Source organism: Primulina huaijiensis, chromosome 11 (genome assembly GCF_012295235.1).
Source record: "Primulina huaijiensis isolate GDHJ02 chromosome 11, ASM1229523v2, whole genome shotgun sequence".
Lineage (NCBI taxonomy): Eukaryota > Viridiplantae > Streptophyta > Magnoliopsida > Lamiales > Gesneriaceae > Primulina > Primulina huaijiensis.
This window is the reverse complement of record NC_133316.1, coordinates 23,753,062-23,777,204: the sequence shown is the minus strand read 5'-3', so window position 1 is coordinate 23,777,204 and position 24,143 is coordinate 23,753,062. Positions and strand designations below refer to the sequence as shown.

Below are 24,143 nucleotides of genomic sequence, written 5' to 3'. Positions count from 1 at the left end.
GGATGGACATTTGATCTATTAACACAACTTGGTTAGAATATCAAGTCAAATTTAAAAACACACAAATTTTGGGTAGTTGATTTTTTCATTAGATTTTAAAAATTTTTGGAAACGGTTTTTCTTTCTTGATTTATCACCTAAACTTATATTGTTATTAACCTTTTTTTTCAGACTAACAATTATGCCTTTTAAAATAGATAAAAACTTGTGTGAGACGGTCTCACGGGTCGTATTTTGTGGGACGGATCTCTTATTTGATTCATCCATGAAAAAGTATTATTGTTTATGTTAATAGTATTATTTTTTATTGTGAATATCGGTAAAGTTGACATGTCTCAATAAAGATTCGTGAGATTATCTCACAATAGATCTACTCTTTAAAATATGAAAATGAAACCGATGGAGTGAGTCTAGTTCAATATTAAATGTGATGACGTAATATTATTGGTGATACAAGATTTTGGCCACATAGTTGAAAGACCCCCCAACCAAACGGGACCTTATATATTTGATTTATAATAATTTATGTAATTGAAGGCGATTGGACCATAAGTGAAAACGAATGCTACAAATTCCGTGGATACAATTATCGCTCTTTTACTGGCTAAATCCAAAATATCGATCAACGTGAGGGCCAACTTTAAATTCTAAAATTGATACCCGAATTAATGAATATATCCGCACAAAAAATTAAATCATATTATTAAAACGAAAATGAAAGATTCCAAAGAAAACTTAGTTAGACCAATTAAATTAATTCCCTTTCATCGAAAAACATTGTTGAAAAATGGAAAATGCCCAAGATTTCCCAACTAATTGGCATGTGAATTATGCATTTATTTTTAAAATGAATAATTTTTTCCATTAAAAATAACATAAATATTCTCTAAAAATTAGGCAAACAAGGCCCAACATCCGATATGCCATTGCCACTGTGAGACAAGGCATGGAACTTAGATTTCGCTATCTACTTTTTTCGCGTGTGCACTTACGTACCATACATACACGTGTGGTAGCGTGAGGGCACGTGCGAGCTCATGAGTTAGGATATATATGTTACCCATGGTGTGCCCCCGATGTTATAAAAGGCCCCTCTACATGAATTCCCATTGATTACATGCAAGCAAGTTGGATGTAAATCATTATCATCCAAATATTGACATGCATGTGATTTGGGACGGATTTAATTGACACGGTTAAGTGTAAAATGACGAGTTATTCGTTGATTACATATTTTTCTTCGATTAAATTTACATAAAAACTTTTGTAACAACGTCTCACAAATCAATTTTTTGATAATAATATCCAACTTCATTCAACTCATGAAAAAATATTAATTTTTATGTTAAAAGTATTACTTTTCATGGTAGATATAAGTCAGATCGACATGTCTCATGGATATAGGCGTATGTGAGACGCTCTCACAATAAACCTACTCATCTTAGTGTAATAATTAGTGTAAATCTAGCTTGTTTCGACAAAGCATAGCATGATTTAGAACATCAAATGAAGTAGAGAATCATGAGCGTATATATTGATTTATCATCTCTATATCACACATCATTTATCGTACACACCCTACGAGTCAAAACATTACTTGAAATCTTTTAAATCATATTTTTAAGAATAAGAATAAGATGGTAGAATCCATTACCCAGAAGAAATCAAATTATGTACCACAATTGCTTGACTAAGAATATCTATAACGTGCAAGTTGATCAAATTCTTTATTATTCAATTCAATTCAATTCAATATAAAAGAACTAGAGACCTAGCTTGTAGCCCAGTGGTCTCACCCCTTGTTAGAGACCGGACTTGTAGCCTAGTGGTCTCACCCTTTGTCGGAATAGCCGGTTTCCCCGAGTTCGATCCCCTCTCCCGCGTAAGTTGTAATAAAAAAATATATATATATATAAAGGAACCAGCTTAACTAGGACCATGACTCCAAAGCCCAACTTACAAAAATTAAGTTGCTTTAAATTTGAACGGTTGCAATAATTTAATTCCATTTTTTTTAAATCTCTTCCTGCTATTTTTCACTTGTTAATTATTGTTACATAATAATTAGAGCTCTCCACTCTCATCACTTACTATATTAATTATTTGATTAATAAAAATTTGATAAATTGGGCAATTAATACATTTTTATTTCTGTCAACTTTATTAGTCAGTTACTCCGTCGTTTTAATTGACATATAAACTAAAAGGTAAAAACAACCAAATTTAGCCATGTAAATTCGCTTGTTTTGGGTTTTGTTATTCTAATTAGACAAAATTTGGTTTCGGGTGCAGCTAAATTTTTTTATTTGTGTAATTTAATTAATTTTTGGAGCATTTAAATATTTTCATTAACAAACCTTGAATTAATTAAAATTTTATATATACCAGCTAAATGAGAAAATCCCATATCATATTTTAGATAATAATCCCTTTTATAGCATTTCATTGATAACATGTGAATAACTTTAATATTGTTCCAGAACATGGCAGGTGAATTAAAGCTTCACAGTTTGTGGGCCTGAAGGGGCAAAGGTAAATGGGCCTTGGGCTTAATTATGTTTGGGATATGGCTAACATAGGGGCAGGGATTTTTCCACTCTTCAAACAAAAAAAAAATAGAAATATAAAAAAATAATAAACATTATAGTAGAAAGTCATGCAATCTAGGTGGAAGAGATTAAAGAATAAAAATATATAATAAAATGTAAGAGGTGAAACTAAATGTGAACTTATTTTTATATAGAAAAAACATCGGATTAAAAGACGATTATCCGCCACGCGCCACAACAAAAATCATAATACAAAGATGTAGATTCAAAATAAATAAAGCCATCATTATAACTGGAATATAATTTATAAATTACAGGGTAGTTTAGGACAAATTTTTAAATAGAAACGAAAATATTTAAATTAATCTGTCTTAATGGAAATGTGGGGAAAAAAAAAAAAAACTTTAACAAAGCCAATTTTGCCCGACTTTTGATTGGGGAAAAGCTTTCCGGTATTCAAGTGAAGTGCATCGATAAGATTTGATTGTATAATAAATTCTCTTTTTTTATGACGTAATAATCATAGCAGTTATTATTTGGTACACATTAATAAACCTCCAGATTAACGCAATAACCTGTATTTCAGTGTGTCAAATTCGCTGAAGAGATGTGTTGGTTATGAATCATTGGTCAAACGTTCACATGCTACATTATCTCGAACAGAAACGATTGTATAATAATATATATCTTTGACTTGGGTGGGGATTGTGAGTCATGTGTATGATTATATTAATCATTGAACATGTTGATGGGCATAATTACAAGTGGATTATTAATAATAACTAGAGAACTTTTGCACACAAAATGTATGCGCTGTTTTTTGTGTTATTTTTAATCTAATGTTTTCTATAATAATTTTTTATATTAATAATGATATCATCATTTAAAAATTCAAAAATTTGGATAAAATTACAAAGATTTTTTTTCTTTTGATATTTCAATAGTTCTACAAATTTTTGAAAATAAATACGACAGTGATAAAAAAAAGTACATAAATTTAATAAAATATATATTATATTTTATTAAATGAAAATAGAATAATTTATAATTTTAAAGGGATTATTGTCAATATTTTAAAAAAATTATCCTGACATCAAAGTTAGTTTAAAACTTAATAATACATATAGGCATAGTTTGGTATACATGATAGGATAAACATGTGAGGCCCGGGGCCGAAGAGGGCGGGGGGTGATCGCCGGTGCCATCAGTTGCACGGACAATGTGCGGCTCCTGACAGGCTTCTAGGTGGAGGGAACATGAATGAACCGATCCCACACGGGAATGAGAGGGATTCCGAGACTGTTCAATGTAATGGACTGTACAGTTGAAGAGGGCTTAAAAGATTTGATTTGTACTACTCATATCACGAAGGTGCATTTTCTTTTCGGTAGCTCATCACATAAGAACTCCAAAGTTAAGCGTGCTTGACTTGGGGCAATTTTGGGATGGGTGACCTCCTGGGAAGTTTCCCAGGGTGCGTGTGAGTGAGGACATAAGCACGCTGGAAAGACTCGTCTTGGTACAGTGAGGACAGTCGTCGAATCTGGGGCGTTACAAAACATGTGATATATAATATAAGGATAAGTTAATGATAAATAAGATGTATGATATTATATTTAATGTTTGTTATGATTTTAATAAGAGTGTTTATATATTAGATTGTAATGACAAAATTAACCTTATCATAATAAATTTTATAATTTCAAAGTTGTTGTTTGAGTTCATATTTCTTATCTGTTCAAGCGCCAACAGTGTTTGCATGATTTATTTATTTTTACCTAATTTTATATATTATATAATATGATAATTAAGCCTCTTATCTATTCAAGCGCCGACAGTGTTTGCATGATTTATTTATTTTTACCTAATTTTATATATTATATAATATGATAATTAAGCCTCTTATCTATTCAAGCGCCGACAGTGTTTGCATGATTTATTTATTTTTACCTAATTTTATATATTATATAATATATAAAAATAAATAAAAATATTTTTTTGATTTTAATTTCTACCTAGAGTGGGTCTCATGTGAGACCGTCTAACGGATCTTAATCTGTGAGACGGGTCAACCCTACTCATATTCACAATAAAAGATAATACTCTTAGCATAAAAAGTAATACTTTTTCATGGATACCCAAATAAGAGATCCGTCTCACGAATACGACCCGTGAGACCGTCTCACACAAGTTTTTGCCTTCTACTTATTAGCAGAGATTTATAAAAATCATTTATATAATTATCATCCAGTGATACTAATTTAGAATTTGATCATATATAGGATTTTTATATATTGAGGTTAATTAAGTCATTTGTGGTATTTTTTATCATTAAATTAAAATTATCACACATAATAGAAGAGACATTTTATCCTTTTAAAAAATTATTTATCAAGCTTTTTAAAATGGTACTAAACATGAGATCAGGAGGATTATTTATCAATCCCTCCCTTATTCCGTGTACCAAACTATGGCACAGTGATTATAGATAATAGTAATGATAATAATATTGCAACCGCCAAGAGGAATTTCCTGGTCAGGGCACTGATTTCCGATTCATCCGGCCAGTTTCCCCTACCCACCTAGAAAATCTGCCAAATAAAAGAACGCCACTCAACTGAGTTCGAACTAGTTATTAAAAGATTACTCATCTGCATGCTCGTTTAATTTGCTAGGTGTCCCTAGCTATTTCACAAATAGTACTTGGTATTTTTACCAAATTAAAACAAAAAAAAAATACCCAAAACGAATTGGTTTGAATCTTACAGACTGGTTCAAGACAGGACAGTCTGGTAAATACTGATCAATAAATAGCCACCATGCATTAAGGTGATCAGTTCTTCATTACAGAAACTTCCAACAGCTATGGAACCTTAATTATAAGAAGTAGCTGACAAGACTTGGTTGATGTTTGGTGCCAAATTCGACGAAATTAATTTAGCAATTGTCTTTAATTATTGAGCATTGCGATTCCATTGGTGGAATTTTTTAAACAGTATTTATTCCTCAACCGGCATGATCAAGTCGACGTTGACGAAAAGAATTTATATATAGTTTTATATAAAGTTGAAAATTCAATCAAGAATGTTAAAAATTGAGTGTGTGTGTGTGTATATATATATTGAGAAGTCAACTTCTCAGTTAACGTGACCTTTCAGGCATAAAAATGGCTATCGTTCATTCATTCCCTTCTAGTTTTGCCCTTAAAGTCCCCTCAGCTACTTTCTTTCCTTCCATCGTCATTGTATATTTCTCAGGTGAGAAAGTTTTTGAAAAAATAAAATAAAATCCTTAAATTTAATTTGATCGGCGATTAACTTGGTGCTACACTTTCAAAGAATGCATGAACTAGGAAAAAATCTTGATTCATGCTGTGCATCCATGGATTTCAAAATATTCGGAGAATCATGGCTTATGTATTAGATCGATGCTGACTGGAATCTTTTTGCATCGAGCAGTTTTTTTATTTTACGGCATGGGTGCAAAACCATCCAGCAATGGCAGCACAAGACGCCATGATTCGTTCAGCCGTGGATCTCGTTCGAGCTCTTCTCCCCGTCATGCTCATGCAGAAAGCTGCTTTTCTGAATATGACAGAGCAACCGAGTTTCAAAAAAAGTATCGGAGAATTCACGACCACTATAATTCTCTCGAACAGGTCAATTATCAGATATTACTTGAATTAATTGTTTCTTGAGTATTTATCGTGTTTGATTTATGTTTCAGGTGACACAAGCTCTTGTTGATTCCGGTCTCGAATCCTCTAATCTCATCGTCGCCATTGACTTCACGAAAAGCAATGAATGGACGGGGAAGAAGTCTTTCAACGGGAAGAGTCTGCATCACCTTGGGGATGACTTAAATCCATACGAGCATGCCATCTCCATTATTGGAAGGACTCTTTCGACTTTTGATGAGGATAATCTCATTCCTTGTTTCGGATTTGGTGACGGTATGTGTGTCAGTGTAATTAATATATAACAGTTTTTTTGCCATGAAATTTGATGAGCAGTGTTGAATATGTTGATTGATTTGTGCAGTAACTACCCACGATCGAGATGTGTTCAGCTTTTATCCAAACCATCGGCCCTGCTATGGATTCGAGGAGGCGTTGAATCGATACAGAGAGCTTGTAGGAGACATTAAGTTAGCAGGTTGACGGATTTGTATGGGCTCACGATGTTTTATCAGTTTCTTGAAATTTGAGTGTTTGGTTTGCCTAAACTGACTTTCTTGGTGTAGGACCGACGTCATTTGGCCCGATAATCGAAACCGCAATCGGAATAGTTGATGGCAGTGGTGGTCAGTATCATGTACTTTTGATCATAGCTGACGGGCAGGTGACACGAAGTGTTGACACCGGAGTCGGGCAGTTTAGTCCTCAAGAGAGCAGCACAACCGATGCGATTGTGAAAGCAAGGTTCTTGAAATAAAAATGAATTTTTTTTGGCCTAGCTAGATAAGCAATATTTGGTTTATTTGTGTTGTTGTCTGTCTTGCAGCATGTACCCGTTGTCGATAATCGTTGTTGGAGTTGGAGACGGGCCATGGGACACAATGAAAGAGTTCGACGACAACATTCCAGCCAGAGCTTTTGATAATATTCAGGTCAAAAACTTCCAAAATCATCACTCCTAAACATGATCATGTACTGAATATATGTAGGAGCAGAAAATTCACACATTTTAGGACGCAGTTCGTTAATTTTACAGCAATCATGTCGAAAAACATCCCATTAGCTCAGCGGGAAGCAGAGTTTGCCCTGTGGGCATTAATGGAAATCCCCTCACAATACAAGGCAACACTGGAGCTTCAATTATTGGGGTAAATGTCTCACTTTTCCAAACAATTCTCGTGCTTTGACATATGCATCGCCTGAGACTAACCGCTCGTTATTCCGCAGCAAGAGGAGAGGTAATATCACAAAAGATCCATTGCCCCCTCCATCAACAAGCTACAGGCAACGGTATGCTCCCCTGTATCCCCCCACGACAAGCAGCTCCTCTCGAACAGCTTCCACAGCTTACTGTCCCCCGTCCCCCAGTACCATGGTAAATTCCTCGCATAATATAAATTAGCACATCCATCTATTACCATCTTTCATCCTGAGTTTACTCAGCTGATGCCCCGCAGAACTGCCCGGTTTGCTACGGGAACAAATGGGATGTCGCTCTCGGATGTGGACATACGGTAAGCAAAATAGTGAGTCAGAAAGATTGCATTGTTAGGATATATAAATGTTCAAAAAACTTTGTGCATGTGTTGATGTGCAGGTATGCTATGAGTGTAGCACTGATCTTCACTGGTGCCCCGTTTGCTCGATGGAGATAACCAATAGAATCAAACTCTCATCCAGCTGATGTTTTAAGTTCTGATGTTCAGATTCAAGAAATATTGGTTGACACGGTGTGGATTTTGCGATGGCTTGCGAACCTTAAACAGAGTGTATATTACGTTCATATATAGTCTTTACTCTTTATCATATGCGTCCAGGATTCTCAAAGGTTTCCCCTTTTTTGTCTTCCCGAAAGGAAATGAAGGATACATGTGTGTGTTGTGTGAAAATACACAGCCTTGTTGTTCGACTTTCTAAATCTTATGTAATATTTTTTTGTGTGCAAACTTTTATATCAATCTGGAACGCACATGTACGTGTTAGTGTATTGTGTGTGCAAAATAGACTGATATATCAATTTATTTGCTTAATTAAAAATTTAAAACTAATACATATAATAAAATTTAGTAGTGTTCGAAGCAATAGAAATATGTTTAAGTAAATATCAATAAATTCTTTTATTCTATATTTGTTTTTAAAGTGAAAGCGTCAATTAACATGTATAATGTGAATAAAAATCGTGATATCCATCGGCCATACCTCTTGGAAGCACAACTGATCTTCCGACATATATCACGATTTTCATGGATTTAGATCTTCTACTGTTGCTGAAAATACGGCACATGATGATGTGCATTTTTATACGAGATGATGACCTCACACAATGTCAAATAATATTAAAAAATTGTAAGAGGAAACGAGATAGCACCATGTGTTGTGTTTTCAGCTACAGCGGATGATTCAAATCCATTTTCATCTGACATCAATGCAAATATCCAAAGGAATATGCATCACGACATCACACGAAAAACTAGCAACTATCAGTATGACTCAAGATAAAGGTACCAAGTAAAGGTGAATTTAATAACCTGGAAAAAAAAAAGAATAGAATTGTCTGATTTATATATATAATTTTATTCCTTACCCTTCATCTCCAAGTTTCGAACTTAGTCAAAATCATTTCATTTAAAATTAATTCAAAGATGAAGGTCTGCAGTATAAAATTAATTTTCTCACGTATAAGTACTGCTGTTATTCAATAATTTAGTTCCAATGGGCATTAATTCATTTCAATTTCCTGATTTTTATGAAAAGAATCGTGTTCCAAGTACAACTTGCCTTACCCAAAATGCCCAAGAAAAGCTTTTGCGGTTCGTCAAAATGTTCAATTATTGTAATGTAAATTATATATTTTATACTAATTATCCTCCATAATTTCTTCTTTGTTATTTAGGTATTGAATCACTAGCGCGAGACGGGCAGCAGAAAAACCAAGTGGTGATGATAGGAAACGGGACCGACATCGTCAAATTGGCCGAGAGGTTGAGGAAAAAGCTCGGCTGCACCGACCGACGTCGTTAGCGTCTCCTCCGATGTTAATTAAAAATCATAACCCCGTGATTAGTTATTATTGTTTAAGATTTGGAATCAGCCCTTCCGTTGAAGCGACCGACAATTGTAGTAATTTATTTATAAGATCATTAATGATTGATCCTATCACATATAAATGTGGGGTTGTGTGTGTGTGTGTGTGTGTATATATATATATATAAATAAAACTGGAAAATATTTTTACCTAATAGACCAATATACAAAATTTGAAAATTAATTTCAAATGTAACAATGCTTGTAATTTATTAGATGACAATAATATTATTTCAAAAGACAAAAATTTGTGTGAGACGGTCTCACGGGTCGTATTTTGTGAGACAAATCTCTTATTTGGGTGATCCATGAAAAAATATTACTTTTTATGCTAAGAGTATTATTTTTTATCGTGAATATCGGTAGAGTTGACCCGTCTCAGAGATAAAGATTCGTTAGACCGTCTCACAACAGACATACTCTATTTCAAAAGAGAATCTAAATCAATGATATAAAATGCAATATAAAAAATGAGTCTGCGAAATTTTTTATGACGATGGAATGAGTAACTATGATATCATACAAATCACACAACCAAAAATAAACCACAATACACAAATAGTTTGCAGTATTCCTTAATTGTTCCATAGTTTGACTAAAAAAATAGCCACATTTATACTCGTAACATAATAATTTTTTTCCTTCTGAGGTCTTATAGATGTGAAATCGTGATTAGCTCTCCATGTGATAAAAACTTTAAAATGGGAAAATGGATGTTATATGATACATGCAATTTATGACAAATTAATTATGAGATCCTCTCAGATGTAAAGAGTTGTTAACATAAATATGTAGTAGACTTATTATTTTCTTAAAAAACAATAATTTATATACATATTATTAAATTAAATGAAGAGGTATTATTCTTGTAAAAGCCAAAATGATCAGTTCTTCCTTTTAAATAAAATAAAATAAAATAATACAAATAGATGTTTATATATATGATAACAATGATCAAACATTTAATTTTTATTGGTGGGGTTGTTATTATTATTTATATAATTATTGAATAACATTAAATGCTATAAAAATATATATGTGTTTTTTTAAAAATATAATTAACGTGAACACGTGTTTTCTACTATAGAAAGAAACAATTAACAATTTTTTGAAAAAAACAAGTAATTTAAATTCTTATTAAAAAAAAAAAAAAAAACTACTTCTCCAAGCATCTGTACTTCGCTGGAACGTCTCGACAATCATATTGAATTTGACTTTTTTTTTTCTTCGTGAATAAATACGCGAATCATAACTCTTTCCTCGTTCATCATCATCTTCACGTTCTCTTTCACGAATTCCAGATTCTCCGTCTCTTTCCCGATCCAGATATTCCAAGTTCCAATTCAAGATTCGAAAAAATTATGTCTTACGCATATCTTTTCAAGTATATAATTATCGGCGATACGGGTAATTTCTGCTTTTCGGACTGCTCCTTCTTTTTGCCGTTTCTAGATTTCTGTCGTTTTTTAAAATCGTTGTCATTTCGAGATTTGTTTTGTTTCTTACAATTGGAATATGATACTCTTTATCAGTGTTTATTTTTCCTTGTATGATGATGTTTGATATTTGAGGAAGATTGAGTTTTTTAATGGGTGTGGTCTGCTCTTCTTGAAATAGAACAATATAGATAAAGTTTGGATGATTAGATTAGATGGGTCGTCTAAAGTTCTAGTCTTTGATTGAGATATCAATTGTTTGACCTAATCTAATGTAAAGTGAAGCCAATTAGTAGCAGTTGGCAGTTTTAAGGTTTTTAGAAAAGGGCCCAATTAGACGACCAACTAGGTTGATTGGTGTTTCATGTTCGATCTACATTGGATGGTTGATTGAGTAAAATCCCAGTGACACAGCATTTTTCTGTGCAGGAGTGGGAAAATCATGTCTTCTTCTTCAATTTACCGACAAGCGGTTCCAGCCGGTGCATGACTTAACTATTGGAGTTGAGTTTGGAGCGAGGATGATTACTATTGACTCTAAGCCCATCAAGCTTCAAATATGGGACACGGTATATATTGATTTCAGAAATCATGCAAAATAAAGTTGTAATGGTAGCAAGCATGTTCTTCTGTCTATTATTGTGATGGTTTACTGGGATGCTGTTACTACTTACTTTTAAAATCAACATTTTCGAATAAGATGAGACTAAAGATTAATGATGTTATAAAGACGTAGAGACTCAAATATTATTACGATTAAATAACTTGAATACAATCTCAATCTGAGTTACAGAAACAGCAGATTTTCTTTATACATGTTGAGTACCTTACCTCGTAGAGTTTTAACTTCTTGTATTGAAATAGCTTTTCCAGTTCGTCCCAGATCTTGAAACTGCATTTTGTTGGTATTCTTGCTAATGCCTTCTGGTTGTTCATTAATTGAAACTGAGTTATGTATAGGTTTGCGAATGAATTTTCTGAAAGTTGTAAAGCTGGTAAGCCCAAGGATCATTATTCTATTCCTGTATCTAAGTTAGATCAATTTCTCAGGCTGGACAGGAGTCCTTTAGATCCATCACAAGGTCCTACTACAGAGGAGCTGCTGGTGCTCTATTGGTGTATGATATCACCAGGTAGCTCTTCCATCTGTGTGTAATGTTTCATGTACAGAGACTAGGTGATTTTTATCTTGATTATTTTTTCTCCAAAAAAGAACACTATCCGAACTTCCAAAGGTTGCAACTCTGTGGAAGAGTTTCATATTTTGTTATACTGGATGATCTATAATATTTCTTCTGATTTTTTTAAGCTCTTCTTTGAACTTAAAGCTTTGGTCTAGCATGAGTATGGCTAACGACTCTATATTCATGGTCTTGTTAGTGCATGATTGTGCAATTGATGACACAGAAGGTGGTCAAGAACGACTGATAGTTTGAGCACCTTTGTTTCAGCACGTAATACTTGCATTTCACCTCATATGATTGCCTGCGTGCATATTTCACTGAAGTTAGTATAGTAGAAATATTAAGAGATAAAATTGAACTACCACCCCTTTACAACTATTCCTCTATCACTATGTGTCATCATGAAGCGAGAGGGGTTGAGCCAATAAAAAATTTGTTAAAAGCCTTTTCCAAATTCAGTGTACTTGATGTTAAGAAAGGTTCTTTTCTTTACCACATGTCAGGAGGGAAACATTTAATCACTTGGCTAGCTGGCTAGAAGATGCAAGACAGCATGCAAATCCTAACATGACAGTAATTTTGATAGGAAGCAAGTGTGATCTTGCTCACAGAAGGGCAGTTAGCACTGAAGAAGGAGAACAGTTTGCAAAAGAACATGGATTGCTTTTCATGGAAGCATCTGCAAAAACTGCTCAAAACGTTGAGGAGGTGATGAATCAGTTCAGGAAACTGGACACCCTAATGCCTTGTACAATGCACCTTTTTTTATCCGTTCCCTTTTTTCTATTTTCATTTATAAAGCATTTTCTGCAGGCGTTTATAAAAACAGCTGCAACAATATATAAGAAAATCCAAGATGGGGTTTTTGACGTGTCAAACGAGGTTAGCTCGTTCTCCTTTTGGTAATGAGTACTATCATTCTCCTTTGGTAGATCTTGATTAAGAACGTCTGTAGTGGTTCTCATCCTAGAACAAATGGCTCTTATTTGTGGCTTCTGATTTTATTGCCAGTCAACAAACCAAAATAAGTCTTTTCACCCTCAAATAGCTCATATTAGGATGTATACTATCAAGTAAATTTTTTAAAAAAGATTTTTTGCCCCACTTGCCGTTGAACATTTCGTTGACCATGATTTTTCTTTTGTTGCGCTACTCATACTTAATAATATATATATCTATTTGCAAGAAATTATAATAATTGCTTTTATTTTGTAGTCTTTTGGAATAAAAGTTGGTTATGGTGGAATACCTGGCCCATCTGGTGGGAGGGATGGTTCTTCATCTCAAGCTGGAGGTTGCTGCGGCTGAGATATATTTGGAAGCACTAATGAAATATTCTTTTAAGCAAAACATTTTGTGTGCATACTTCATTATATGGTTTCGCTTCCTGCCATTTCCTGCTTGCTCTCTTCATTTCTGCTCGAATATGAATTCGACGGTGCATTCTCAATCATTGTACAAAGGTGTTGTATCAAGCTGCAAACTAGAAGCAAGCTCTGTTAAATTTGTTTTATATGGTCAAGTTTTCTCTGTTTCCCTTGTTTACCTCGATATGGAGTGTGGGCCGTATATTCGATCAAATATGATCACTGCTACAAATGCATTCAAAATATTTGTCTATTTCCTCACGTGGAAACACTCGGATTATGGTGATTCTTTTCGCCCAAATCTAATAATATTATGGTTACACATATATAGTCTGTTACCCAAAAAAAAACTTGAAAGACCTTTAAACCCCTTCAGAATATAGAAGGTACCTTGACCCCTTGATAACTAGAGCAAAGCATATTAATTTGATAGAATTATCGGGGCCTGGTGTATGCCAAAATTTCAAACAAATTATTTAAAGAAAGTATGTATGAGCGCAAAACGAGCTCTTTTTATGATCTGTCTCATCCAAAGGTTGTATGTTAAAGGGACTGAGGAGATCCCGATGAGGGAAAGAACCGTAAATATAGGATTTTGTTACGCCAAATTTCATCGATATCCAGTTGTATGCACACACGGTACAGTGTCAGAAGAGATGCGAGGAGATAAGGTTGAACGGTGTGTAATTGTTTGCACTCCCTCGTTCTCCATGTGTCCAGAAAACGGTTTTAATTAGCTTCAAATCACATAGCGTGTGACTAATAAACGATCTTCATTTTGAAGCAAACGCAAGCCCAACACAGCTCCCATGAAAATTGGCCCCAAAAGAAGGGATAAAAACACAAGGCAAACAACAGAAGCCAGCCATAAAGATCCTCCTCTCTTCATCCCTTTCATCTAATCTAATCTTGAAATATAAACATTTTCATTTAACTATACGTCTCTTTCTTTATTATTTTCTTGTTTTCAGACAGCGGCCATAAGACATGGATCAACCTGGAGAGCTAGAGAACACACAAACCAGGAAGAGGACAAGAGATCATGGAGACAACATAGAATCCAAGAAAGGGAAGAAATCCGAATTTAGCGTCCTGGACGATTTGATGCTTAAAGAAAAGAGTTATGATTTCGGGGATGGCCTAGGAGTATTTGATTTTCCTTGGCTGAAAGAGAGCGTGATTTATAAAGGGAACGAGTACTTCGAAGAGCCGGAAGATACATTTGCACCATGTCATTACATAGACGAAGAAGTTTCGAGCTCTTTGGCATCGAATATTGATCAATCATGCTCAAAAAATCTACTTATTCCTCCGGCCCATGATCAAAATTTGCATTGTAAGAAGTCTGATGATGACAGTTTGCGGTCATTGTTCCAAGTTGATGATCTAGAACCGGTAGATTGCATTTGGAGCTTCGCAATCGATCAGCCTCTTGATGTTGGTTTGAACAAGGCCAGACTAGAGATTTGATGATCCATCGTTTATATAATAAGTTAAATATCAGTGGCGAAGCACCATGTCTCGTATATATGGTTCCGTTTTCGGTAATCTTTTCCCACAAAAATGGTGATCTCCATCCCCGCAATTCCAGACAAGTTTTGGGCAGACCCTTGGGATAAGATAATTTATACACCCCGAAAAAAATACATCCGAGAGAAGAAGAGTCTTGCATGAATGATTATGTCATAATCAAACATCTTTTTAACAATTTCTAAGAAAAACATATATTCACGGCCATTTTTTCCCCAAGAAAATCTACGTGATACTATGCTGCAGTTTATCCATCATCCAAAATGTGTAGCCTCGAGATTTCATGAAATCACGAGAGTTTTTTCAAAATAATAACAAGTCATCCATTGATTTGTTAACAAAGAGTAAATGTAATTATGGCATCGCCCGTCGTCCCTGATGAATGAGAATTGAACTTGATCAAGTTCTCCGATATCTGTGATACTGTTTCTCAGCTCTTTCCAGATGATTCAAACGGTGATTTAGTTATCATTTGATCTTTCTTGATTTTGAGATCAATAATCAATCATATGTTAATGTAACAGATTGTCTTCTTTACGGGATCCTTGCTGCTCGTTTTCTTTTCCTTTCAGCCATGGGTGGTATAACGTGTTCATGGTGGGTGCGGATTTTGTGGTCATTAAAAAAAGTAAAATATTTACTTTACTAGAATATATTAATATGTTTGAATTTAAAAGAAATCAATGCAATAAATTCGTAATTAGACCAGTGCACGAGCTAGGAAGAAAATTATGGTAAATGATGGCTATTTTTTATATTCTCTCATTTTGTGGAGTTTTATTTACGTTGTACATATTTCTTAAGATTATGTATCTTGGGAGACAGATCTGTGAGACGAGTTGACACGATCTATAATTTTCATGTATTGTAATAATTTTAGCATAAAAAATGATATTTTTATGAGTTGGGTCGGATCGGATATCCGTCTCACAAAATTAACTCGTGAAACTATCTGACATGAATTTTTGTGATCTTGTAGTTAGTTCATTACACTATGTCTTCATCTTATACAATAAATTTTAGCAAAATATGCTTTTATTGGTTTATCTTCATTATTTAGAAAAATTACAATATCATTCACATCTCAATTTCTTAAAAAAGATATTTAATATATTTTTTTAGTTAATTCTCTTTTAATAACATTCATTGTAAAATATAATATTTCGATTGAAAAACCTATAAATTTATATTAGTATTTTATGTTTTCTTTTTATGAAAAACAATGCATAAAACTAAAAAAATTATATACAAATAAAAGTGTTCATATTTTACAGCAACATTAATTGATTATTACAATTTCTTTAAAAATCATTATTGACCACTTAAATCAATTTTGATTGGTTGGCTACTACATTTCTTTAATAATTCTGATATAAATGCTCGAATTATTAGAATTTATATAGTAGTGTTGTATCTTACTAAAAATTAATATAGTAAATTTAAAACAAAAACTAATTTAGGAATCAAGATTTAAAGTTTTTAAGTTGAGAAATGTTGTATCATTTTGTTGGGAATTAAAGGTTTTTTTTTTTTTTTTGGAGAATTAAAAAGGTTGTGGCTCATGAGAGTTGCATGATCTATCAATGGACCAAGCAATGTCAAAGGTTCATAAATGCGTAATCAATTTGTGTCCATAACACAGACAATCTTCAGTCACATCCTACGCATCGAGAATACGTAATAAATATTCCATAAAAATTTTTTTTACATTTTTTTTAATGAGACGTAATAAATTTATCTCATTGCGTTAAATTTTTATTTTTAAAATACATTGCGTTAACTTTTATGTGTTTATAATAAAATATATATATGCGTTTTTTTCCATCTAATTTAATAAATTATATTGAACAGAAAAACAAAAATTCTAAGAAAATAAATGTTATTTAAATTTCTAACATTCTCTATACATTTATTTAAAGAAATGACATCTGATATTCACGGGAAATTTAGGGTCTGATTCCAACAAATGTTACTAGTCCAGACGCAGTTGTCGAAATTGCCATGAGCTTGAAATCACGAATAAGACAGTTAGAAGAGGGCCAGGATGGTGTCCTGGCGTAGCCCCTCCAACGCTCAAGTTAGAGACTGAGGTTATAAGTGGAGAGCAGCTAAGGATGACGCTGAAAAATAATATAGTGAATGTCTGAATCATATGTTCAAACCTGATATTTATAGAAGAATATGTGAGACTATCATGGGACCTCTACCTGTATTAGGGATGGGCCGAGAGTTTGGAATGTGCGTATCAACATGTAAACATCTTAATCCAAGTTGATAGAGTGACATATACAAGTTTATGTTTTACCTAATTAATATAATTTATAATTTACAAGTTATTGCATTCAACACGGTTTTTATCACCTAAGTGCAGATCGTCCATAACTAACTTGAATCATGGCGGTTTCCGTGGGCTATCTCCCCCTGATTTTCAACTTCATCGCCTGTTTCTCAACAAATTCAATCCAAGTCCTCTCAGACACCAACACGAGCGACGAATTAGTAAACAAGGTCTGCAAGAACACGACTTATATATGCCGCGCAGTCATATACTCCGATCCACTCTCCAGAAACGCCGGTCAATTCACGCTCGGGTACTTAGTCTTCCGCCAGGAAAGTAGGCGATGAAGATGAAACCCAGGTCGGCATGAAAAAATGCCTACGTTTCTACAGGTTGGCGGTTCATTCCCTCAGCAAAGCGTTGGATAATATATATTCGGATACCTAGTACGAACTTGATCGATCGGCGGTCGGGGCCGAAGGCTACGCAAGAGAATGCGAAGCGAGTTTCAAAGGCCGGGCCGGGCGTCTCCCATGTCTGAGCTGAATCAGGATTTGCTTGAGTACTCGAATGTTTGCCCTGCTAGCTGTTTCTCAGCTCTTTCCGTATGATTGAAATGGTGATTTAATTATCATCTATCTTTCTTTACTTTTAATTACACATCAATAATCATATCTTTAATTATTTAACTATGGGATTATCGTTTGAGAGAAAATTTAAAAATCTCTCTAATTTTTTGACTCTTCTTCAGTCTATATTATCATTATTATTATTATTATTTACAAAAAATGAAGGTTGCACTAAACAAATCCCCATTATGTGCAACAAATATATATAGAAGCTCTACTTATCCATAATATCTCAAATAAATAAAATACTTAATTATTTATAATTTATTAATTCACATGACAAAAAAATAGAGCTAGACTAAGTTAGTCCAGTCGAAGATACGATTTAAATTGATAATTTTTTGACCCGTCATCACTTAATATAATTAAAATGTGGCTAAGCTCTATCTGTCAAATTATAAACTAACTGGATTGACAATTTTTCACAGTCTTGGTATTCTCTTTTGATCGGTTCTAAAAAATCAAATTTTTTTTATATTTTGAAAAAAACCAAATTAAATCTAGAAGCCCTCTTATATATCAATTAATTACAAGTTTTTCAAATTTATGAAAGTCGTATAATCTTATATTAACCACAAATTAGTTGATCCGTATATGAAAATACCCGAAATCTGAACATCCATATTTTCATTCATTACAGTGAAATAACAATACCTCGACAAACAAAATCGAGTTATTTATTACTCGGACCAATATTACAAAAAAAAATAAAAATTTTCCTTCGAAATATTCGAATTATTATATATATTATCTTGTATTATATTTTATTAATTAGTTGGAATGAAAATTCGTGGCCACGAGAATTTCATGATCTGGCATTGCATTTCGTGTCCATATAAATGTCTCAAGAAGAAGACTCCAATTTTATGCCAAAGTTTGTGATCAAACCATCTCAAGACAAAGAAAACTGACCGATTATTTAATATACTTTGCACGATTGAGTTCATTTGTCTTTGTTTTTCAGTATTTTTAAATTATATATACCATGTAATAAAATTTAGATAATTTAACCTTGTTAAAAATTCAAATAAACAATTAATTAAGTTTTTCATATAATTTATACGATTTGTCTGTGTACTATTACAGATATAAAATTAAAATATAAACATAAAATGAAATGTAGATATCATATATAAGCAGTCGTAAATAATTTTATAATTAAATAAAATAATAATATTAAAAATTCACACCAAAACGTCCAGATGAGCTGCTGGATCTTGAAAAGGACATTGCACCTTTAGGATTAGTGGGCCAATTGTTGTCTGTTTGAATTTAAATATAATAATCTTGTAACCCAGTGGGCTCGACTAGGCCCAACTAAATTATTGAAACCGTGTAGTATGTAATTATTATTATTTTTATATTTTATATTTTAATAAAATATAAAAATAAATTAATAAAATGTTTTGTTATGATTTTTTTTTAAAAAAAATATGAATTTATTTCTTGTATTATGATTACCAAATTATCCTATCTAGTGAAGAAAATTGATGACTTTTTTACTTATTTATCATCAATTTTCAATATTATCAGATCATGTGAGTTTTTTACGTTCAAATAAAAATTGATACCACGTGTTGGTGATCAAATTTTTAAAGTTTTGTAAATTATAAGGAGAAAATATTTCAAGTATAGCATAAAAATATATGTTACCAACATAGTCTATCACACCAAACAAACAAGGATTTAAATAAGTTATAAGTAATTTTACAGTTGAATGACATTGAATTACTAAGTATAATTAGAATCAACTAAATCCAGCCTAAACAATCATTAGAGGATCAATGTCTAATCGAATCATAACCTCGAGGAAGATCATAAATCAATGTTTAAATTGTTTATCTTAAATCCAGGTTTGACTTGGTCAAATCTCACGAGCTTTTTGTTTGCATCGATGTCTCCACAAGTTCTTTTTTCTCAAAATGTACAAACCATATAATTTGTCACAGTTATTGACATTTTAAAAGTAAATTATATCCCTCCACTTTATAAAATTACAAATAAAAACACTTGATTTATTTATATATATTTACTACTAGATCTCTCATAATTATCAATATCAATATCAAAATCAAGATCACGTGTTCTTCTATTATTTTCAATTATGTAAGTGAACCATTTATCTGAGTTTTGCAATAAACTTATTAAAATTTTGATTTGAAAAATGGTATATTTGGAAAGAATGCAATAGAATTAGAACATGGTGACTTTTGTCTTTTGTTATGGATTTTACATGAAAGCAACTCAAATTTGTTGTTCCCATTTTTGATTCCATCAATTATCACCATACTTAATGACACAACTGAGATTGGAAAAAAGCAAAAGTGAATAAAAAGTACATTGGGCATCATTATGCTTTTGTGTTCATTAAGCTGCGTTTGACTTTAAAGTTGCAAATGTGTTGGGCATCATTATAATATTTGAGATTATTAAAACTTGAACAATTTAAATAAAACGACGACGATCCTTTTTTTAATTATTATTTTTCACCGAGCAATCTACTTTTTCTACATTATTTGACCAAAAAATAATTATTGTGATTTGAAATTTGAAGGACAGACAAACTTTCAAGATTTTGTGTCGGTAATATGATACAAATTAAGTAGTTGGATGCAACTAAACAAATTTGAGCAAAAATTGAAATTTTAAAATATCATATATTTTTATATTAATTAATAATGTAGTATTTTGATTTTTGATGAATAAATAAGACTTGAGTTTCTTTTTTTAAAAAGAAAAAAGAAAAAAGAAAAAAATCAAATAATTAATAAATCCTTTCATTTGAATTAGTTTTGGGATGTATTATCATTTATCCCGACAGACGTTGGACTGAAGTAGTATCCATTTCGAAATTAAATTCTTTAAAAAAACAAACAAACTTGAATTTAGAGTTACAAGAAACTCAGATTTACAAATTGTCCATAATTTAGGAGACAACAGTGACAAAACCTGTTTGGTTTGGCTCTCTAGACTGCACGTCTCGTGTCTCGCTTGGTATTTTTTTTTTTAAAAAAATGTATATGAATCAGTGTAGAATTTATAATATTTGCCAGACAATTTTTTGAGTTAAAAATGATTAAAACAGAGGTATTAAATTTGAGTATATTTAATCATATATTAAGACATATTCGTAGACTCAAATATTTACTCAGTAATCGAGTTCCCCTAAAAAAAAAAACTTATAAAAATGTAAATAAACATTCCATTTGCCTCAAATATAAAGACTATGTTTTCAATTTTTCTCAAATATATAGTTCAGTAATTCATTGGAATATAAAGATTATATATATTTTTATCTGTCCCAATCATTATCATATATATAATATTATTTTATCTATTATTTTACTGATCTAATTCTATCATTAAATAAATTAACTAATTTAAACACATTTTTTTATCATATTAAAACATATATTAAATAAGTGTAAAATAGAAAATTTAATTGTAAAATATATTTTTTTTCCTAATAAAATTTTTAATGTATATGAAAAACACACACAAACAAACCTAAATGTATGAGATGAAAAAATATTATTTTTATATTCTTTTACCAATCTATCTTATTCATTCTAACACATTGGTTATTTCCTACAAGTTTTTATATTATATTAAAACACTAATTAAATAATGATATATATAATTGATTTTTTTAATAATTTTTATAATTGGTATGAAAATACAAACAAACCAAAATAGAGTTGACGAATGGAATCATGTTTATCTGCATTTCATTAATTTATTTGCAGGCCTATTCTTGCAAGAAAGAATCAAGAATCTTGTAATAATAAAAAAAATGGCAGCGAAAAATGTGAGAGATATGGTCCAAAAGTGAAAATGGTAAAAGTAAACTAAATTGATTTAACCAGGTAGAATAAATGGGGCAGTGGTGGTTTTGTATTTATAGTGGTAGGCTCTCACAGAGCGGCAGCAGCTCACAAAAGTGGCTACAGTTAAAGATGGTGGGAGCCTATCAATTTCAATCATCGTCATCATCGTCTATAGTAATAATAACAGAGAAACAAGACTGAGCAACCATTCAAACAGGTGGAGAGAGAGAGAGAGAGAGAGAGAGAGAGAGAGAGAGAGATAATGAAAAATGGCACAGAATTCCTGTAAACCTTTTGTCTTCTCCACCTGCATTCCATTTCAGGACAATCTTGTTCCATACAACAGGTGAAAAGTTGCGAGGACACGGAGGAGGAGCGAGTTCACGTGGTGGAGATGAGCGGAGGTGGCTGCGCGTCGTGGACATTCAAGAAAGCGGCCAAGAAAATCTGGGTGCAGGTGTGTGGTTCTTTCTGCCAGAGCCCACAATCTCATGTTCTTGATTCATCTGTTTCCCCCAATGTAAGTCTTCCAGAGATGAAATCCCATGTTCTTGAAGGGAAATTGCAGGTTAGGAATTGTGTGAGTTTTGATTTTTCTGTTGTTTTTCCTTTTTTCCAGCGATTTTGTGATTCACCCGATTATGCTATCCCACCGGGGAATCAAAAGAGGAACTTTTCTTGCAAGGTCTCCTCGCAGATCTCGGAGCAGGGTGATTCAAGCACAAGCCCTTCTTCTAACAAGGTGTGTTTTGATGCCATTTAATAATCTTCTACTCTTTCTCGAGGAATTATTTGTATTTGTGGAAGAGTTGTTTTTACCACACTTTCAATCAATTGCGTGCTCAATCTACCAGTTGGTTTTGTATTTAATTCTGAATCTACTAGTACATTACGGAACCAAAGGTTTCCCTGTGGAGCATTTATAACCAAAATGTCGTTTTTACTGGAGGAGATGATTGGGTAATTTGACACTCCGTAGGGAGTAAATCATCATAAAATTTTGGACCAAGATTAAATTTTTAGGAAAATCAGACACGAAAAATATCTAGCTTGCAAGGTGCTTTGAGTATCTGTCTATTTTTTCATCTTATCATTATTTATCTAACTTTTGGATTCCATGTGCCCTTTTTCCCAATGCTTGCTGCAGAACTTGTGCGCAATATGTCTTGATCCCTTGAATTATAGCTCAGGTAACAGCCCTGGGAAGGCGATATTCACAGCTCAATGCTCCCATGCATTCCATTTTGCTTGCATTGCTTCCAATGTACGGCACGGTAGTGTCACCTGCCCCATTTGTCGTGCTCAATGGACACAGCTACCGCGCAACCTTAATACCCGGTATTCCATCCATTACAATAAGACTGACCCAGTTTTACGAATCATCGACGATTCCATAGCCAATTCTCGGGTTCACAGGCGATCCTTTCTGCGATCTGCACAGTATGATGACGACGATCCAGTCGAGCCTGACCACACAAGCGATCAACCCCGTCTTCATCTCTCTCTTTTGACTGTCTCTTTGGTTCCACCAAGCTTCAATCCGTGCTCATGTCAAGATTCTGGAACCAGTTCTTGCCATTATTGCGGGATTCCGTCCAATCATGTATCTGGGTCATCATCAATGGCAAGTTCACCTCTTGCTGCACATCTTTTTCCCTCAGCTGGGGCAGAAACTCCTCCCTTTTTGTGCTCCCCAAACAATGGAGCTTATCTTCGTGTGAGATCATCGCATCAGCCTGCAGCTGACTTGGTCTTAGTGACGAGCCCGAATGGGCCACATCTGAGGCTTATGAAGCAATTCATGGCATTGGTTGTTTCCTCGTTACGTCCTATTGATCGTTTAGGCATTGTCACTTACTCTTCTGCAGCATCAAGAGTCTTTCCTCTTAGGCGCATGACTTCTTATGGTAAACGAACTGCATTACAAGTCGTTGATCGTTTGTTCTATACCGGGCAAGCAGATCCAATGGAAGGGCTCAAGAAAGGAGTGAAGATACTTGGAGACCGTGTCCACAAGAACCCACGATCTTGTATTCTGCACCTAGCAGACACTCCATCAAGATCCTACCACCAGTTTGACATGGATATCCCTGTGAGAGTATTCCACGTGGGTTTCGGCTTTGGTGCCTCAAATGGCTTCGTCATGCACGAATTTGAGGAATTTCTGGCAAGAACATTGGGAGGCGCAATCAGAGATATCCAGTTGAGGATCGGGGAAAGCTCAAAGATTATTAGCATTGGAGAGCTGAGAGGTGGTGAAGAGAGGAATCTTCCTTTGTATCTAGGCGAATTGGGACATGTGAGCGTGGAATATAGCTACATAGATGGTGGAGAAGGCGAATGTGTGAGAAGGGGTGAAATCGTCGTGCATTTGGAAGATAAAAGAGAGAATACAGATGAACATGTCCCCGTAGAAGGAAGGATCAGCGGTGCAGAGAGTTGGGATTACCATGATCCTTTCATGGCTAGAAGATGGGCGAAGCATTTGCATGGCTATAGACTATAATATCATTTTCATTTGCAATTCTTTACGTATACGGTTGCCGAATTTATTGGATTTGTCGGTTAATAATTTCATGTAGG

The 24,143-nt window shown here is 33.4% G+C and overlaps 3 protein-coding genes across 3 annotated transcripts; all 3 read left to right on the top strand.

Annotated features, from left to right (window-relative positions):
- Nucleotides 1-6,007: 6,007 nt before the first annotated feature.
- Nucleotides 6,008-8,193, top strand: LOC140987974 (E3 ubiquitin-protein ligase RGLG2-like). Its single transcript, XM_073456794.1, has 9 exons — nt 6,008-6,207; nt 6,276-6,501; nt 6,590-6,703; nt 6,792-6,969; nt 7,052-7,157; nt 7,246-7,373; nt 7,453-7,600; nt 7,683-7,739; nt 7,823-8,193. Exons 1-9 carry the CDS (start codon nt 6,025-6,027, stop codon nt 7,907-7,909), a joined length of 1,227 nt encoding a protein of 408 aa, XP_073312895.1. The 5' UTR covers nt 6,008-6,024; the 3' UTR covers nt 7,910-8,193.
- A 2,274-nt stretch (nt 8,194-10,467) lies between these two features.
- Nucleotides 10,468-13,474, top strand: LOC140987985 (ras-related protein RABB1c). The gene is made up of 6 exons (XM_073456812.1): nt 10,468-10,716; nt 11,175-11,314; nt 11,796-11,878; nt 12,433-12,637; nt 12,743-12,811; nt 13,145-13,474. Exons 1-6 carry the CDS (start codon nt 10,671-10,673, stop codon nt 13,235-13,237), a joined length of 636 nt encoding a protein of 211 aa, XP_073312913.1. The 5' UTR covers nt 10,468-10,670; the 3' UTR covers nt 13,238-13,474.
- An 8,193-nt stretch (nt 13,475-21,667) lies between these two features.
- Nucleotides 21,668-24,132, top strand: LOC140987298 (probable E3 ubiquitin-protein ligase EDA40). Its single transcript, XM_073455755.1, has 3 exons — nt 21,668-22,080; nt 22,180-22,302; nt 22,708-24,132. The coding sequence occupies exons 1-3, from the start codon at nt 21,955-21,957 to the stop codon at nt 24,064-24,066; spliced, it is 1,608 nt and encodes a 535-aa protein (XP_073311856.1). The 5' UTR covers nt 21,668-21,954; the 3' UTR covers nt 24,067-24,132.
- Nucleotides 24,133-24,143: the final 11 nt, after the last annotated feature.

Coding starts and splice junctions, on each gene's coding strand:
- LOC140987974 (XM_073456794.1), top strand. CDS start 6,025: ATGGGTGCAAAACCATCCAGCAATGGCAGCACAAGACGCCATGATTCG. Junction 6,970..7,051: donor GATGCGATTGTGAAAGCAAG/GTTCTTGAAATA, acceptor TCTGTCTTGCAG/CATGTACCCGTTGTCGATAA. Junction 7,374..7,452: donor CTGGAGCTTCAATTATTGGG/GTAAATGTCTCA, acceptor GTTATTCCGCAG/CAAGAGGAGAGGTAATATCA.
- LOC140987985 (XM_073456812.1), top strand. CDS start 10,671: ATGTCTTACGCATATCTTTTCAAGTATATAATTATCGGCGATACGG. Junction 10,717..11,174: donor TATAATTATCGGCGATACGG/GTAATTTCTGCT, acceptor TTTTCTGTGCAG/GAGTGGGAAAATCATGTCTT. Junction 12,638..12,742: donor CTGCTCAAAACGTTGAGGAG/GTGATGAATCAG, acceptor CATTTTCTGCAG/GCGTTTATAAAAACAGCTGC.
- LOC140987298 (XM_073455755.1), top strand. CDS start 21,955: ATGAGCGGAGGTGGCTGCGCGTCGTGGACATTCAAGAAAGCGGCCAAG. Junction 22,081..22,179: donor ATTCATCTGTTTCCCCCAAT/GTAAGTCTTCCA, acceptor CCTTTTTTCCAG/CGATTTTGTGATTCACCCGA. Junction 22,303..22,707: donor CAAGCCCTTCTTCTAACAAG/GTGTGTTTTGAT, acceptor TGCTTGCTGCAG/AACTTGTGCGCAATATGTCT.